This window comes from Cricetulus griseus (genome assembly GCF_003668045.3).
Source record: "Cricetulus griseus strain 17A/GY chromosome 1 unlocalized genomic scaffold, alternate assembly CriGri-PICRH-1.0 chr1_1, whole genome shotgun sequence".
Lineage (NCBI taxonomy): Eukaryota > Metazoa > Chordata > Mammalia > Rodentia > Cricetidae > Cricetulus > Cricetulus griseus.
The window spans coordinates 230,324,113-230,339,244 of NW_023276807.1; the positions used below are offsets into that span (position 1 = coordinate 230,324,113).

General features: G+C 39.8%; 1 protein-coding gene across 1 annotated transcript in view; it reads right to left on the reverse strand.

Annotated features, from left to right (window-relative positions):
• The window catches only part of Gtf2f2 (general transcription factor IIF subunit 2), a 126,421-nt gene that overhangs the window by 52,299 nt on the left and 58,990 nt on the right, over positions 1-15,132 (reverse strand). Inside the window, exon 5 of the mRNA XM_027390122.2 lies at positions 4,913-4,994. Coding sequence (XP_027245923.1) covers positions 4,913-4,994 — 82 coding nt within the window. The remainder of the gene's footprint in view (positions 1-4,912; positions 4,995-15,132) is intronic.

Genomic DNA, 15,132 nt, shown 5'->3' on the forward strand with positions numbered 1-15,132 from the left:
CAGATCCTCCAGAGCTGGAGTTATAGACAGTTGGGAGTCCCCATGATGGGTGCTGGGGCCAAACTCAGGTCCTCTGGGGAAGCAATATACACTCTTAACCACTGTGGCATCTCTTCAGCTCCTCTTTTATTTTTGAGCATTACATACTTAACTTGTACCTTTATCTAGATAAACAGCACAATCTTACTAACTTCCATTTGAGGGATATATAATCTTCATAACTGAAAAACTCATCAACCAAAATTTAATAGAGCTATAATAAGAACTTATTACTAAAATAAAGTTCTCAGTGTCTATATACTTTTAATCACATTTTCCTGTTCAAAGGTGAGAGTGTGTATGTGTGTATGCATGCACGCTTACACACACACACACACACACACACACACACACACACACACACACACACACACACACCTGAAAAAATCCAGACTTAAGAATGGCACCCAGTAAAAGAAATACAGAAGCTGGGTGTCAATGACTCCCATGTTTCTGTATGTCATTTTGACAATTCTTTTCTACTTTAATCTACTGCACTCCTCCATATCCATATCCATATCCATTTCCATTTCCATATCTATCTATCTATCTATCTATCTATCTATCTATCTATCTATCTATCTATCTATGTTTGGCTATTTGTTATTCAGAACATGCTATTCAACAAACCACAAATACAAAAAGAAAAAAGAAAATAGGGAGAAAGGAAGGAAGGGAAGGATAATGCAGCCCCTGCTATCATGATGATCAAAATATTACAAAAGATGAAACTTCCTAGGACAAGTGAAAACAAGGAATAGACATTTACACACACCAATAACGAGTAAGTATGTGGCAATATTCAAAAGAAAAATGTCAGATCCCAAGTGGGGTGGGAAATGGGAACTATAAAGAGGTTTTGCTAAAGGGCATAATATATGGGTTGGTTATAAAGGTGCAGAGGCAAAGACATTGCAGGTAAAATGTGTGGCATGTATGTAACAAAGACATGCAATGGGAAACTCCTGGGCATATCTGGAATATCACCTTGAAGTGTGATCTAAGCATGTCTATATAGAGGAGCAGTTGAAATGAAGCCAGAAAGTGAGACAAGAGCCAGGTGACACGTGAATGGCGGCACGAAGGAGAGAGTACTCGTGAGGGTGCCTGAAGACACCTGGTCACCCGTGTCTTCTGAGCTGTGTGATATCCCACTTGCCATTTCAGCTCCCAAACACTTCTGCTTCAATGTCACCCACATCTGCCTTTCCACCTTCTCCCTCGACAGCACCAGCCACTTCTCTTCTCACTGCTACAATATCAATAATGATATACTTACAGAAGTGGGTGCATGTGTGTTTTTTCAGGTTCAAAGACCGTCAGCTCTGGAGCAAGAACAGCATCCTTTGATTTAAAACACACTGAGCTTCACCTCAGTGATCAAAGCATACCCCTGGCACTAAGTAATTATAAGTGAAATATAGGAGACACATCTTATGACTTACACTCCTGCTATTTTCATAGTTTAATCACTGGTACTACCCTGTCAAAGCTAAGTACTTTCTTTTTGGTAAACTGTCAACTAGGATTTACATTAAGATGGGTATGGAAATTACAAAAACGTTCCACTCCCTCCTCTTTCATTGACATATTCCTTCCTGTGTGATACACAGGATGGAATGGAGCCAATCTGACATAGTCACGGTGGGACATACATCCAGGCAAGCTAGAGCAATTGGTCATCTCATAATCACACAAATGTGAGTTGACTTAGTCAAAGACTCTGCCTCAGAATATCCCCCAAACACAGCTTCTCATCTCCATTCTGAAGCAGATACTCTGGGCTTCCAGTTAAGAAACTAGTCTCTTCATAGACTAGCCAGTTAAAAAACAAACAAAAAAAAAACAAACAAACAAAAACCTTCTTTGGTACCTTCCCAAATGACATGCGAGTCTCTTAACTTTCAAGCCCATTTTTCTGCTACTCTTACCAAGTATCTGCTTGTTGTGTGTTATGAAATATTCTAAAAACGTGCAAGAAAGAATTAAATATACACCAAATCTAAAGTAAAACAAAACAAAACAAAACAAACAAACAGTAAAACCCTTGTTCTTGTGAGAGCTTTAACTGTACAGTTTAGAGGGGAGATATGAATGAAGAAATGCAATGAAGAGTAGAGAATGAGGTAGGGTGGTCAAGGTAGGCCTTAATGAAAAGGAGTATTTGAGCAGACACTTGAAAAAGGAGAAAGGCTGCTGTGAGGCTGAAAACCAGAGCCCAGGATAAGAGCAAGGCTAGTTTTCACAGACTGTTAGGAGACTGGGGTAGCTGATGTAAAATGGGTGGAGAGGGCGAGAAGAGACAAGGACGGAGACAAAGAATACTGAGTGATCATGGAGGTCTCTACTGACCATTACAAAGACTTGAATTTTATTCTGAACAAGACAGAAAACACTTGAGACACTAGGAGCAAGGAATGGCATGATTCAGAGTTTAAAAGACCTGCTGCAGAGCTGGCTCCTGGCTGAAGAGACTAGGGTGGGAAGCAGGACTCTAGAGGACAGCAACTGCAATAAAGGAGATGAGAAAGCATGGCCACTTGTGTGGCTTGCGTAAGGTCAAGGTTAGAATACAGAAAAGAAGGATTTTGAAGGTAGTATCTGCAAGATATCCTGAGACATTGGCTGTGGAGCAGAAGGTTTTTGGACCAAGGAAAGACAGTGAGGTAAGTGTGGCATTACCTGAGCTAAGAGAATACTGGGAGAGATCTGGAGTTGCTTCTGGTATGTTGGACAAATAGTATATAATGTATGAGTGTGTATAGAGTTCATACAGAAAGGCACCTGTCGTCTTACACACCTTACAATCTTCCTGTGCCTTTATGACAGGCCATCTATTCTGAAGGTCCTTTCCGCCCTCATCTTTTTCTACTTAGTCAAAATCTCAGCCTTCAAAACAGATGTCATCTACTCTGTGACACACATGATCAGCACTTCCTCAATCACTCTGCTTCTTCAGTCACTTAAGGCTAAAATATGAATACTTGGCTGTATAGCATATTTGTAAAGCTACATAATTTTCATTTTGGTAAAAATAAGGCAGGCATTTTCTAAACATAGCAGGTGGCCTGGCACTGCTCTCATCCTCAGATAAGCCCTTCAAGGAAAATAAGACCACAAAAAGAGATCTCAACAAGTAGCCCAACACCTAATTTTGTACTTTTCAACATTTGTATTTATCTGAAGATCATTTTATAAAAAGGCTTGTATTATAGCATAAACTATATAGGCTGCAAACAAATAGTGAAATATCTTTTGACAATTTTACAAAGCTAATTTTCATTTTGACTGTCATTCTTTTACTTGCCCCGGGGAGACATTTAAAATAGGGGGATGATTAGACAAAAGAACAAAACCACATCTAGCTTTCTTGAGCCACTCCCAGGAAACGTTTCTAATGCAATCAAGAAAGGGGGGGTTTATAATACAATGTGTCGTTAGAGATGCTAAGTTCAACTACAGTTTCCCAGGTAAGAATGCTGGATAGCCAGGAGGACGCTTCTTGAACAGCACTTTCTCAAGGAGTAGCACTGCATGGTTACAACTAGCCCATGGCGAAGTTGCTGAGCAACAGTGTCTATCCCATGCACAGCTTTCTCTAGTACCTAAAACACACCTGGAAGGCAGTACAGAGTATTTGCCTGGAGGTGGTGGCACATACCTTTAATCCCAGCACTTGGAAGGCAGAGGTAGGAGGATCTCTGAGTTTGAGGCCAGCCTGATCTACAGAGTGAGTGCCAGGATAGGCTCCAAAGCTACACAGAGAAACCCTGTCTCGAAAAACAAAACAAAACAAAACAAAAGGTAGTACAGAGTGAATGAATGGGTAGATGGATGGATGGATGAGCAGTTCTAATCTCATGGTACTAAAAATCTATCAAATACAAATCAAACTGGTATAAAACATTTCTTCAGGGTTTTGAAAAAAAAGCTGACTCAAAGTCTTTAAATAGTAATTACATAACATTAATGGCATATGAAAGTTGGGCTAACAAAAAATCTCATTAACAATATGCAACTTTATAAAATTCTCAACAGATCAAAAGCAAAATGATACTTTGACAACCATACCTGCTTCTTCAGGCAGTAATCATTGTAGGAAAACTGAAAGCCATTTAAAATAAAACAGTACAAAGACCTTTGAAGCATGCCATTACAGAATCAAGATTCATGGTTGGGGGAGAATGGCTTCCTTGGAAACCCATCTGCCAAGTATGATGAGGACTTGAGTTTGCTCTTCAGAACCCAAGCAAATGTGCAATACTATCTTAGTGCTGGGAGGTGGAGACAGGTAAATAAATCCCCAACTGCTGGCCAGCCAGCTCAACTAAAGCAGCAAGCTCCACACCAACTGAGAGTCCTGTCTCAAAACACAAGGTCTTTAAAACCAAAACCAAACCACAAAACAAACAAACAAGACAAGGTGGAAGGTACCTGAGGACACCATTCAAGGATGACCTTTGACCCACATACCACACTCATATAAACAAATGACCCGAGCTTACATAACATAAAGTACAACTAGGAAAAAACATCAACTTTGCTTTCAGAAAGCATTAACACAGTAGGTAATGGTATCTCTAATAGCTGGGCTCTGACAGTTCTCTAAAGACACACTTACTACTTGCTTCTGTTTTGTTTTTGAGACAGAGTCTCACTGTGTAGCCCTGGATGGCTTGGAACTCACTATGTAGACCCCGCTAGTTTCATTCACAGAGATCTGTTGGGATTAAAAGTGTGTGCCATCATGTTGAATTTGTAAATATTACAAACAGAAAACATGGTTTGCATGAAGCCAATCAACAATCTAATGTAAGTATCCTAAGCCCCAAGAAAAATATCATGTATCAGTTTAAAGTTATAAAACACCAACCTCTTTAATCTCATGTAGTTTTCACTGGCAGCAGGTCGGCATTCCGCTCTCTGTACCACTATTCCTTCCAATGACAGTTTATCTTGAATGGAAAGGGAAAAACTGTATTCAGAGATAACATTCATCATTTCCAAGATGGCATTTTGACACATAACTAAATGTAATTCATAGAATCCAAGGAAACAAAAGGATAGTATTGAGCTGATAGCAACATTATTTATCAGAATAGAGAAATGTCATTCTTGAGGAGACTTTTTGCTTGTTTCTTGAGCTGCACTGCCCTTTGTCAACAACAGCTTTAAACACACTTAGACTAAACAGACCTAAAAGGGCACACAATCAAATGAAAAGGTGAAGGATTCCATCTGTAACACAAGTAACTTCTGGAAATACAGTAAGTCTAAAGCACTAAATCGAAGATACATACATACACATAAATGAGGTTCTAGAAAAGCCAACTAAGAAGATACTATGAAACTGGTCAACTCCTTATCTAGGCTACACTGTATACTCTGAATCATAGATGATAAAGTGTGTCAACATGAATCTATAAGCTGAGGAATGCATATGTTTGTAGTCATAGCACTGGGAGGGAAGATACGGGGGATTACATATTTCTGGCCAGCCTGGGCTACACAGCAAGACAAGTAAACAGTGAAGTTACTATAAATATTTGCCTAAACAGAAATGCAATTTTCTTCCTTTTAGTGACCCTGACTTAAAACCAGGAGAAACAGAAAAGGGAAATAAAAGCCTGGACCTTGCAAGCCCACTGGCATCAGGTGCTGTGGCAGAGTGAAGTTGATGGATCTGGCCTACTATGTAAGAGGCAGCTTTATAAAAACCTGAAAACTAAAACTGTGGTTAGAAACAGCTACTGGTCAGTCATTTCCATGAGAATTCACTCAGAGAAGAGACTAAGAGAATCTTCTGACTGAAGAAGAATGCACTGATTCATCTCTTCATTCCACTAATGTAAATGACTACCATGCAAAAGCACCATGTGGGCATTGCCGAATCAAGATGATTAAGACACGGCACTGTCTTCGCAAAGCACATGTTTCTATAAGAACAGTGACACACCAAATAAAATGCGACTCATACAGAACCACATCTACACAATCAACAACAACAAAAAATCTTCTAGTGATTTTCCTAGATTTTTGTCTTCAAAATTCAAGGAGTTATATAGCCTGTGGTCCTAAATACTAATTATGAAACGCCATCTGAATTAAATATTCCCAGAGTACCTCAATACAGTGGCTAAGAGGCACCTGGAAAGCACAATGACAAGACCCACACCTACTGCACACTAAGGGTGTGCTAGGAAATCAGTACTGTACAAGTCATAATTCTTTACATTTTAAACCTGAAAATAAGTCTCCATCATGAGTAAAGTTAGTAAAACTAAACTTAGAATTTTCTCAGAGAAATTGCAAATCTTATATCCTAATTGGTATCTCTGGTGAAACTCAGAGTCCTAAACAAGAACATGCTCCAGTCTCACAATAATAAAATCTGGAAAATTCTGACGTATTTTGTTCCTAAGTATATGAGGAAAAGTTGAACCCTAGACAGTAAAAGAGGCTTTGTCTAAAACAAAGTAAGTCTAGGATAGAATCCTGATAACACATCTACCTCTAACCCAAGTATTTACTAATGTTGAATGCTAAGATGGCTACCTTTAATACCATTCTCTGTTAATGCTCCCCACCTATTTAGTAGTATCTACTCCAAGAGGACACACTGAACTTAATTCCTAAGGGTTCAACTTTCTCCACATACGTAACAACTGAAAGGGTGGGAAGGGAGTTCAAGAACCCTGCTCATTTCAACTTGACACTACGTTCTGTTCTTCAGTCAAGGCTACTCACACAGAGCAGTTAACATTCACTCCCTCAGACCACACTTTTCTGCTTACCATCCTTTCAGACCTAAAACTGCTTTCAAATGCTACTCAAGTTAAAGGGAAAGTCTTAATTATTAGCAATGAATTTTTCCATCAACTGGCTGGTGTTAGTGAGCTATCTGTTTCTGTTATTCCCTCTCTTACTAGTTTAGGCACCTCCTAACATGATTTGCCTGTTCTCTGTTTAAAGCTAACATGTACTTCTCAAAGTCTCATGGGAACATGCCCTTGTATTTTCCCAATGAACCACGCATCATTACTTCAACACATTAATTCAAGGGAAAGATATTAAACATGAAAATCTAGCTCAAAGCACCCACTTGCACACCATTGCTGGTAATTACAAACTATAAATACAAAACAAATTTATAATTTCATAATTATAAAAATTATAATCGGGGACAGCAGAGATGACTGCAGCCATTCTCAAATGTGTGTTCTGTGCCATATATTCTTAGAAGTAGCATGATTTCAGCATTCCATGATAACACACACACACACACACACACACACACACACACACACACACACACACACAAACACCCCCCAAAATAACACACAACATCCCCAAAACAAATTAGGTTTATTTGTGATTTTACAAAAAATTTCAAAATTCAATACATTTACACTGTCTTTTGTTTTGTTTGTGAGACAAAGTCTTTCTATATAGCCATGACTGATGTAGAACTTTCAGAGATCCACCTGATTCCATCTCCCAAGTTTTGGGATTAAAGGCCTGTGCCACCATACCCAAAATAATGTTCTTTAAATTAAATTGAATTCCTCTTTATGCATATCTGCGAGTGCCTGTGTGAGTATGTGATTTGTGTGCAGGTGTCCACAGAGGTCAGAGGTCTCAGATTCTCTGTGGCAGGAGTTACAGGGGTGTTGAGCCACTTGACATTGGTACTGGGAACAGAACACTTGTCCTCTGGGAGAGTAACTTAAAATGTGTATATACACGTATATGCCCCCTATGTGCAAGTGCCCCGAGAGACCAGAGGAGGGAGTTTAATGTCTTAGAGCTGGAGTTCCAGGTGGCCATGAGCACCAGGTGTGGTGCTGAGATATGAACCTGGGTTCTTTGGAAGGGCATCAGTGTTCTTTCTGCCAGGCCAGTACTCTAGGACCTGACTTATTTATGGATCTGTAAACACTGAAAACAAGACATTTCTGGAGACTATGAGGGAAAAGAGCTGAGCTCACAAGACTCTTGTCATATTCAGGTCTAGTAAGATGGGGAAAAGGTACACAAGCAAATTCAATATAATGGAAGCATTGGACATACCTCTTTAATTTATTCCCAGATTAACATAGGCGCCCATTTACCCACTATTAAATACAGTGACAGATGCCCACAGCTCGCCACACACTAGTGGGTAGTAGGTTAATCTCAAGCACTCCCACATACTTCTGCTCAAACTTGTTGATGTTAGTTTAAGTAATTATGTAATTTGATCATGGTTCAGATAAGCTTATTAAATTAAGAAGGGGTGTGGCACCTGGGGCTGTTTCTATGTAAGTCTTCTGTCAAAGACTTGTAAAGGTAAATTGCTTTTTAAAACACAGTTTCCAGTTTGTTATGAAGCTAGAGACAGAAGATGAGCATATCTACATGTATTTGATTAGTGTTACTGCAGTATCTAAATTCTTGCTTTGTGACCGAAGGAACCAAAACTGATCGTTTTAAATTATAGGTTTAATTTCCACAAGAAAGAGAAAGCAGATGGTCAATGGGCATCCACCCTCAACTCTAAGCAAAGCTTTATCTTACATTACTAAACAAGCAGCTAAACACTTTAAAAGTCCTGAGATAAAGCACAGGAATACATACTAATCACGTCTTTTATTTATTTTGAGACAGGACTCACCATGTACCCCTGAAACTTGCTAATGAAATCATTTCCAGCCATCTAACTGAACTGAACATGGTCCTCCCATATTACCCAGGGGATTCTACTGCACAAAGTGACTATACTAAGACTACAAGTGCTACACAGCTGACACTCAGAGTTAAACACAGAAAGATATATCCAGCTGGGGATCAGAAAGAGCTCTGTTAGAATCCCCGATGACTGGGAAGATTTAGAGAAAGTAGGAATAGGAATGATAAAGGAACTGAAGGTGGCTGGAACAGCCTTGGCAGTGGCTTTTGACAAGCCCCAGACACTCTCTTATACTTGGAATTTTCAGCTCAGAAACTCAAACCACCAATGCCTAGGACCACATGATCATGTCTACTATTTGCCAAGAGGACACACAAGCTCATTCTAGTGAGAGCCTTCAATCACTAGCTCTCCCCTTCCCTTCCCAACTTTTCTGTGGATGATGGAAATAAAGAACCAAACACTTAGCTGGCGTGGTGGCGAATGCCTTTAATCCCAGCACTCAGGGAGGTAGAGGCAGGTGGAGCTATGTGAGTTCAAGGCCAGCCTGGTCTACAGAGAGAGTTCTAGGACAGCCAGGGTGGTTATATGGAGAAACCCTGACTCAAAAAAAACAAAGACTCAAACACTTAGATCTTTTCTAACATGCCCACCTCTTAGGTCAGATTGGTTTATTCATTTCTGTTCTTGTTTTATAGCCAAAGACTCTAATAAATATAACAGGAACAGAGAGGAAAAAATAGAGTAAGTAAATAAAATATACCCTAAAGACATATTTGTAGGCTGCCAATGCCATTCTGTTGAAGAACTGGACGGGAAGTAAATAGTTAAAGTCACCTCTAGCTTCAGCAAGTTAGACTAGTAAGTAAGCAGGAAGGGTTCGTGCTACCACTGGCATGTGAGCAATGAGATCAGCTAGGTTAGGATGTCCTCAGGCATCCAGAAGTTAGCTAATTCATTTCCACAAGACTACTTGGGATCCATGTGCATGTGGACACCTTTGAGGACACTTCCAACTCCAGCTACTTACTAAGACTTGGAGCAGAGGGCCCTCTACACTTCCGAAGTGACTCTCACAAATCACTCCTGCGTCTACCATCTTTGAAGAGAAGTCTTCTAACAACCATGTGCATCTAAAAGGTAAATGATTTCTAATATTCCCAGTAGTCTCCTCTCTCCTCATTTAGTATATTTTTCTAGCAGTTTTCTCCCTGGGGATATTTGGGTAGGGCCACTTGGCACCTTAACAAATCAGGTAAGTGAATCAGGTAAATGAATCCCCCTTTATTAAAAGGTGAAAGGTAATCAGCAATAATTTGTGAGTTGGTGTTTTGATCTTATCTGTCCTTCAGACTTTGAGATACACATGCTTTTGTATAATACCATTCAAATCAATGTGTTAAGGATTACCCCGCCCCAAACAACAACAACAACAACAACCTAAAACTGTAATTGAGAACCAGGCTGAGGATCTAGAGAACCCAACTTCCTCACTCACACATACTGCTTTTTCTTCATGAATGGGGAGGAAGAAGATGGGAGGCACAGGCATGGACACAGAGGCTGGGAGCCTGCCTAAGAGTACCTGCTAGTGACAGACTGGTATCTAGGAGCAGAAAGGAAAGTGGCTGGTTAAGGGTATGAAAGATAATATCAAATGTGTGAAGAAGTTTGGACAGTCCTATAGATGGTAAACATTTCTTATCAATTTGCATTATTTTAATTTCTTCTATAAAGCTAAGTTCACAAGTAATGGTCCACCAGGCTTCAGACAATAAATAAAGTCAACCCAAAAATCTCTTAAACACATATGTGTTTAAGAGATGTATACATAATGCTACACAAAGACAATTTCTACTCCCAATGCTGTTTTGAAGAATATAAATCAGAGGTTGGGGAGATGGCTCAGTGGGAAAGCACTTGTACCATGAGAGCATGAAGAAAGAGCCAAGTTTGAGCCCTCAGGGCCTATGTAAAGCTATATGGGTAGTGCATATCTATGATTCCAACTATCCCGGGAAAGATGGGAGCAGGGACAGGAGAACCCCGTCACTAGCTTGCTGTACACAGTGGTGAACAACAAAAAAGAAACTATTTAAAACAAGGCAAAAAGCAAGGGCCAGCATCTGAGGGTCCTCTGCGCTCCACAAATGACCAATGGTATGTGAGCATCTACACATACATGCACCGAGTACACACACACACACACACATACAAGCACATTCACCTAGAATAAGAATTCAAGCCAGATGGGCACAGCAGCCTGCCTGTAATCCCACCACTCAAGAGGCACAGACAGGAGAAATCGGGGCAAACTATGGAGCTAGCCTAGCCCAACTGGTAAGCTCAGGTTCAGTGCCTCAGTAAACAAAGCAGAGCGATAGGCAGAAAGACCCAACACCAATCTCAGGTATCCATATGCATGTACACATACATGTAAATACACATACCTGCATGCACACCACACACATTCAAAATAAAGCAAATAAAATCTAGGACCAAAATAGACCTAGAAAAATAAATGCTGTTTTTATATGAAGGAATACTGCATTGCAGTAATAAGGGGGCAGGAAAGTCGCTATAATGTAGGGCAGGCTAAATATCTACATTCAAAATACCTGGGGACAGAAGTTTGGACTTTTATGGATTTGAAATATTTGTGTAAGTTTTACCAGTTGGGCACCCATAATTTAAAAAAATCTACAATGCAAAACTTAAAAATTTCACAAACTCTCAACCTATGATTTGTATTAGGCCCTGATTAAAGGAATGGATCTACTTTAGCAGCTATATTTGAAATTAGAGAATTAACTCAGCACTACACATTAAGTCAGTTGAATCTGATTCATGTTCTGTTAAGCTCACCTTTAATAGCTCTTGCTCTCTCACTTTTTAAAAAAATTGTATTTATTTATGTATGAGTTTTTGTCTGTACCAAGATACGTGAACCACATGCACACAGTGCCCCCAGAGGACCAAAGAGGGAACTGAATTCCCTGGAACTGGAGTTATGTTTAGTTGTTACCTATCATGTGGGCACTGGGAATCGAACTTGGCTCACCAGCCCCAAATAACTCCTGTTCTCTTTACCACGTGCAATTACCAACAGTAGTTGGGATCTTTATGATTTTTCAAGATAATATTAAGAGATCTTCCAACTACAGGGGTTAGACTTCCTTTGAGAGCTTGATTCTTGGCTATCATGAGGTAAGCACCGTGCCAACCACCACATGCTCTCCGCCTCACCTTGGCCTAAAGCAGCAGAGCTAGCCAACCACAGGTTGAAACGCCTACAACTGTGAGCAAAAACAATTTTCTCCTTTCTTAAACAACCAAGCAAACAAAAACCAAAGCAACAAAAATCCAGCCTCTTTTAAGTTAAAACCTCTTAGGCAGGGAGTGGTGGCACACGTCTTTAATCTCGGTAGATCCCTGAGTTCAAGACTAGCCTGGTTCTAGGACAACACAGAGAAACTCCACCTGGAAACAAAACAAAAGGATCCCTCCTCAGACAAAAATGTCCTTACTGCTGGTTCTTACAGTTGCTTATCAGCTTCCCCTTGGAAGCCCGCTGGGTCCGTGTGGAAAGGCGGCGGTGCTCTAGCAAGGCTTAGTGGCTTAGTATTGAGCAGCCGCCTCCCCTTCTTTCCGAGCCTCCCTCCTCTTTCTCTTTCATTCCCACCCCCAAACATTCTCCTGTCTCTTATTTTTTTGAGATATGAAAGGAATGTTTCAGAGTTGTTTAAAAATGACATCAATTTCAACAGTCATCATTATGTAATGAACCACTAAGGAAGCAAAACACTGGCATTAAGTTTTGGCAAGCCAATGACTTCAAGACAATTTTAGAAATGTTACATGTGAAAAAAAATGTCAGTGAGACTTCTCCATCCCTAACCCACTACACACAAAGTTTATAGAAGTGCTCAAAATCACACCATTCATTTAGATTGCAGACATGGTTATTAACATAAAAGAACTACTTCTCAAAGAAACAGTGAGACTCTACCTCACCATAGAGAACCACAAAGATGAGTTCTGTATAACATTCTAACTCTACAGCTGACCTACAGTGATGCTTTGCTATTCTGCATAAAATAAAAATTTCAAGTAGCTACACTTACAAACAAATAAATAGCTGGTGAGATGGCTCAGTCAGTTGTGGTGCTTGCTACTAAGCTTGATGAGCTGAGTTCAATTCCCAGGATCCACAGGACAGAAACCAACTCCCCACTCTGATCTCTATATGATTCCTGGGCCTTGTATGTCTACACACACCATACACCAAATAAACAAATAAACATTAAAACAAAACAAACTCTTCATTTAAAATAATTTTAAAGCTTAACTTCTACTTATAAAACATAAATTCTGTTGAACAACTCATCTACAAAGTATACAGTAGGAATAAATAAGATTTAAAAGTTGTCAAGATTGCTTGTGTAAGCAAAAAGCAAAAAATGTGAAATGGAATTTTACTTGAACTTCTCAGCCAGTCTGTCATTTTTATTGTTCTTTTGATAAAACACTCCTGTTTTCTGAAGTCTTATAAGGAGGCTAAACAATTTGCCAAACTAGCTACATGCCCCTTTGGCTTCCATGGAGAAGCACCACAAAAGCATGTATGAGTGTTCATGAGGTATCTATGACACATTCATGTGCTCTTCTGGCCAGAGGTGATGTCCAGTGAATTCCAGGAAGGTTCTGTATAGCCTGTGTGATGCTGTGGCTACTTAGCCAACACTGCATTTGTGTCAATAAGAGTCAAGTTCCAGAAGTACACAATGCGGTGAATTTTATATTTCAAAATGCAACTAAACTTTGACATGCAAACAGACTAGACTCTCATGAAAAAAAGAAAAAAAAAAACCTTGATTCAGTGGTGTTTCATTTTTTAATACACGAAAAGGCTAACATAAAATATTCATAGGGAATAGCAGTATGAATGCCTCTCACAGCCAATGCTTTAACAGGAGGCTATGAAGAAAAAGCCACATGTCAAAAAGAGAAACTCGGCTTGTGAAAGCACAGTGAAGTCAAAGCACGGATCAATAAGCTGGAAACAGAGAGTGGGAGTCACAGAGAGAGAGGTACCAAGCAGATCAAGTACAAATTGACAGCTATGGTTGTTTTCAATTTTCTTTCTAAGGTCACGGGAACCAAGCATTTCAAAGAATAAGGAATACAAGCAAATGTGCAAAAATAACCAAAAGATCTGGCAGGGGTGCAGAATGTGGGGGCAGGATGTCTTTCTATTAATGGAAGCTCCTGAGACAATCCTGCTTCCTAAAACACAGTGTCTACATCTCACCAAAAAGGGACCTGCTGAATTTAGGGGCACTGGCCTCTCCTTGTATCTATCTGTCAATCAACATACAAATGGAGTGTGCATGTATAATAACATGTCCCGTGTTAATCACTCCCATTAAAAGTTGGTAGAAAAGATGTGAATTCTTCCCATTATTAGCCTAGAATAAATTTGGCCTTCTACAGACAGTAGATGAGTATTACCTCAAATGGGAAGTCTTGCCAGAATTTGGTTAGGCATTGGGCCTATTTAACTATAGGAAACGCTTCAACCAACGACCCATTTAAATTCTCGAAGTTGCTGAAAGGTTCTTTTTGTAAGATTTGTGATTATAGTGTTTAAGAGGTTATATGTCTCTATAGCTTTCTTTTCTTCCATTTTTTAAATTTTGAGATAGGACCTTACAATGCAGCCCAGGCTGGCCTTGAACTCAGGATCTTCTGGCCTCAACTTTTGAGTGCTAGGGATAAATAAGGGCACATACCACCATATCAAGTGTGATCCAATCCAACTCTTATGAAGCACTCAGGTTTTAACACAAGGGCCTCTACTCTTCACAATGTCTTCCTGCCTACAAAGTTAGATGAAATCCTCTAAGCTGGTGGTAGTTAAAGGCACCCAGGAGCCAATCTTTGATGTATAGTTTAGGCTTTAGTGATAGAACCGCTGGACTGACTAATTCCACCACTTTGTACCTGTGGTGAGGCATAGACTGTCTCTGGTATTTTTTTTTTTTTTTTTTTTTTTTTTTTTTTTTTTTTTTAGACAGGGTTTTTCTGTGGCTTTGGAGCCTATCCTGGAACTAGCTCTTGTAGACCAGGCTGGTCTCAAACTCAGAGATCCACCTGCCTCTGCCTCCCGAATGCTGGGATTAAAGGCGTGAGCCACCACTGCCCAGCTTGTCTCTGGTATTGTTACACAAGTACTGCTTTATAGTTTTAGAGCTGACTACCTACAACAAGCATCTATCACAAATAATACAGTTAGAAAAGTCCCCAAGAAGTTAAGCTGGCAAGTGTACCACAACAGGCAGCAATGATCAAAGGAGGCCTGTAATTTCACGAGTGAAAGCATCTGGCTGAAATGGCAGTAATATGGAAAAGGTAGCATCTACTGG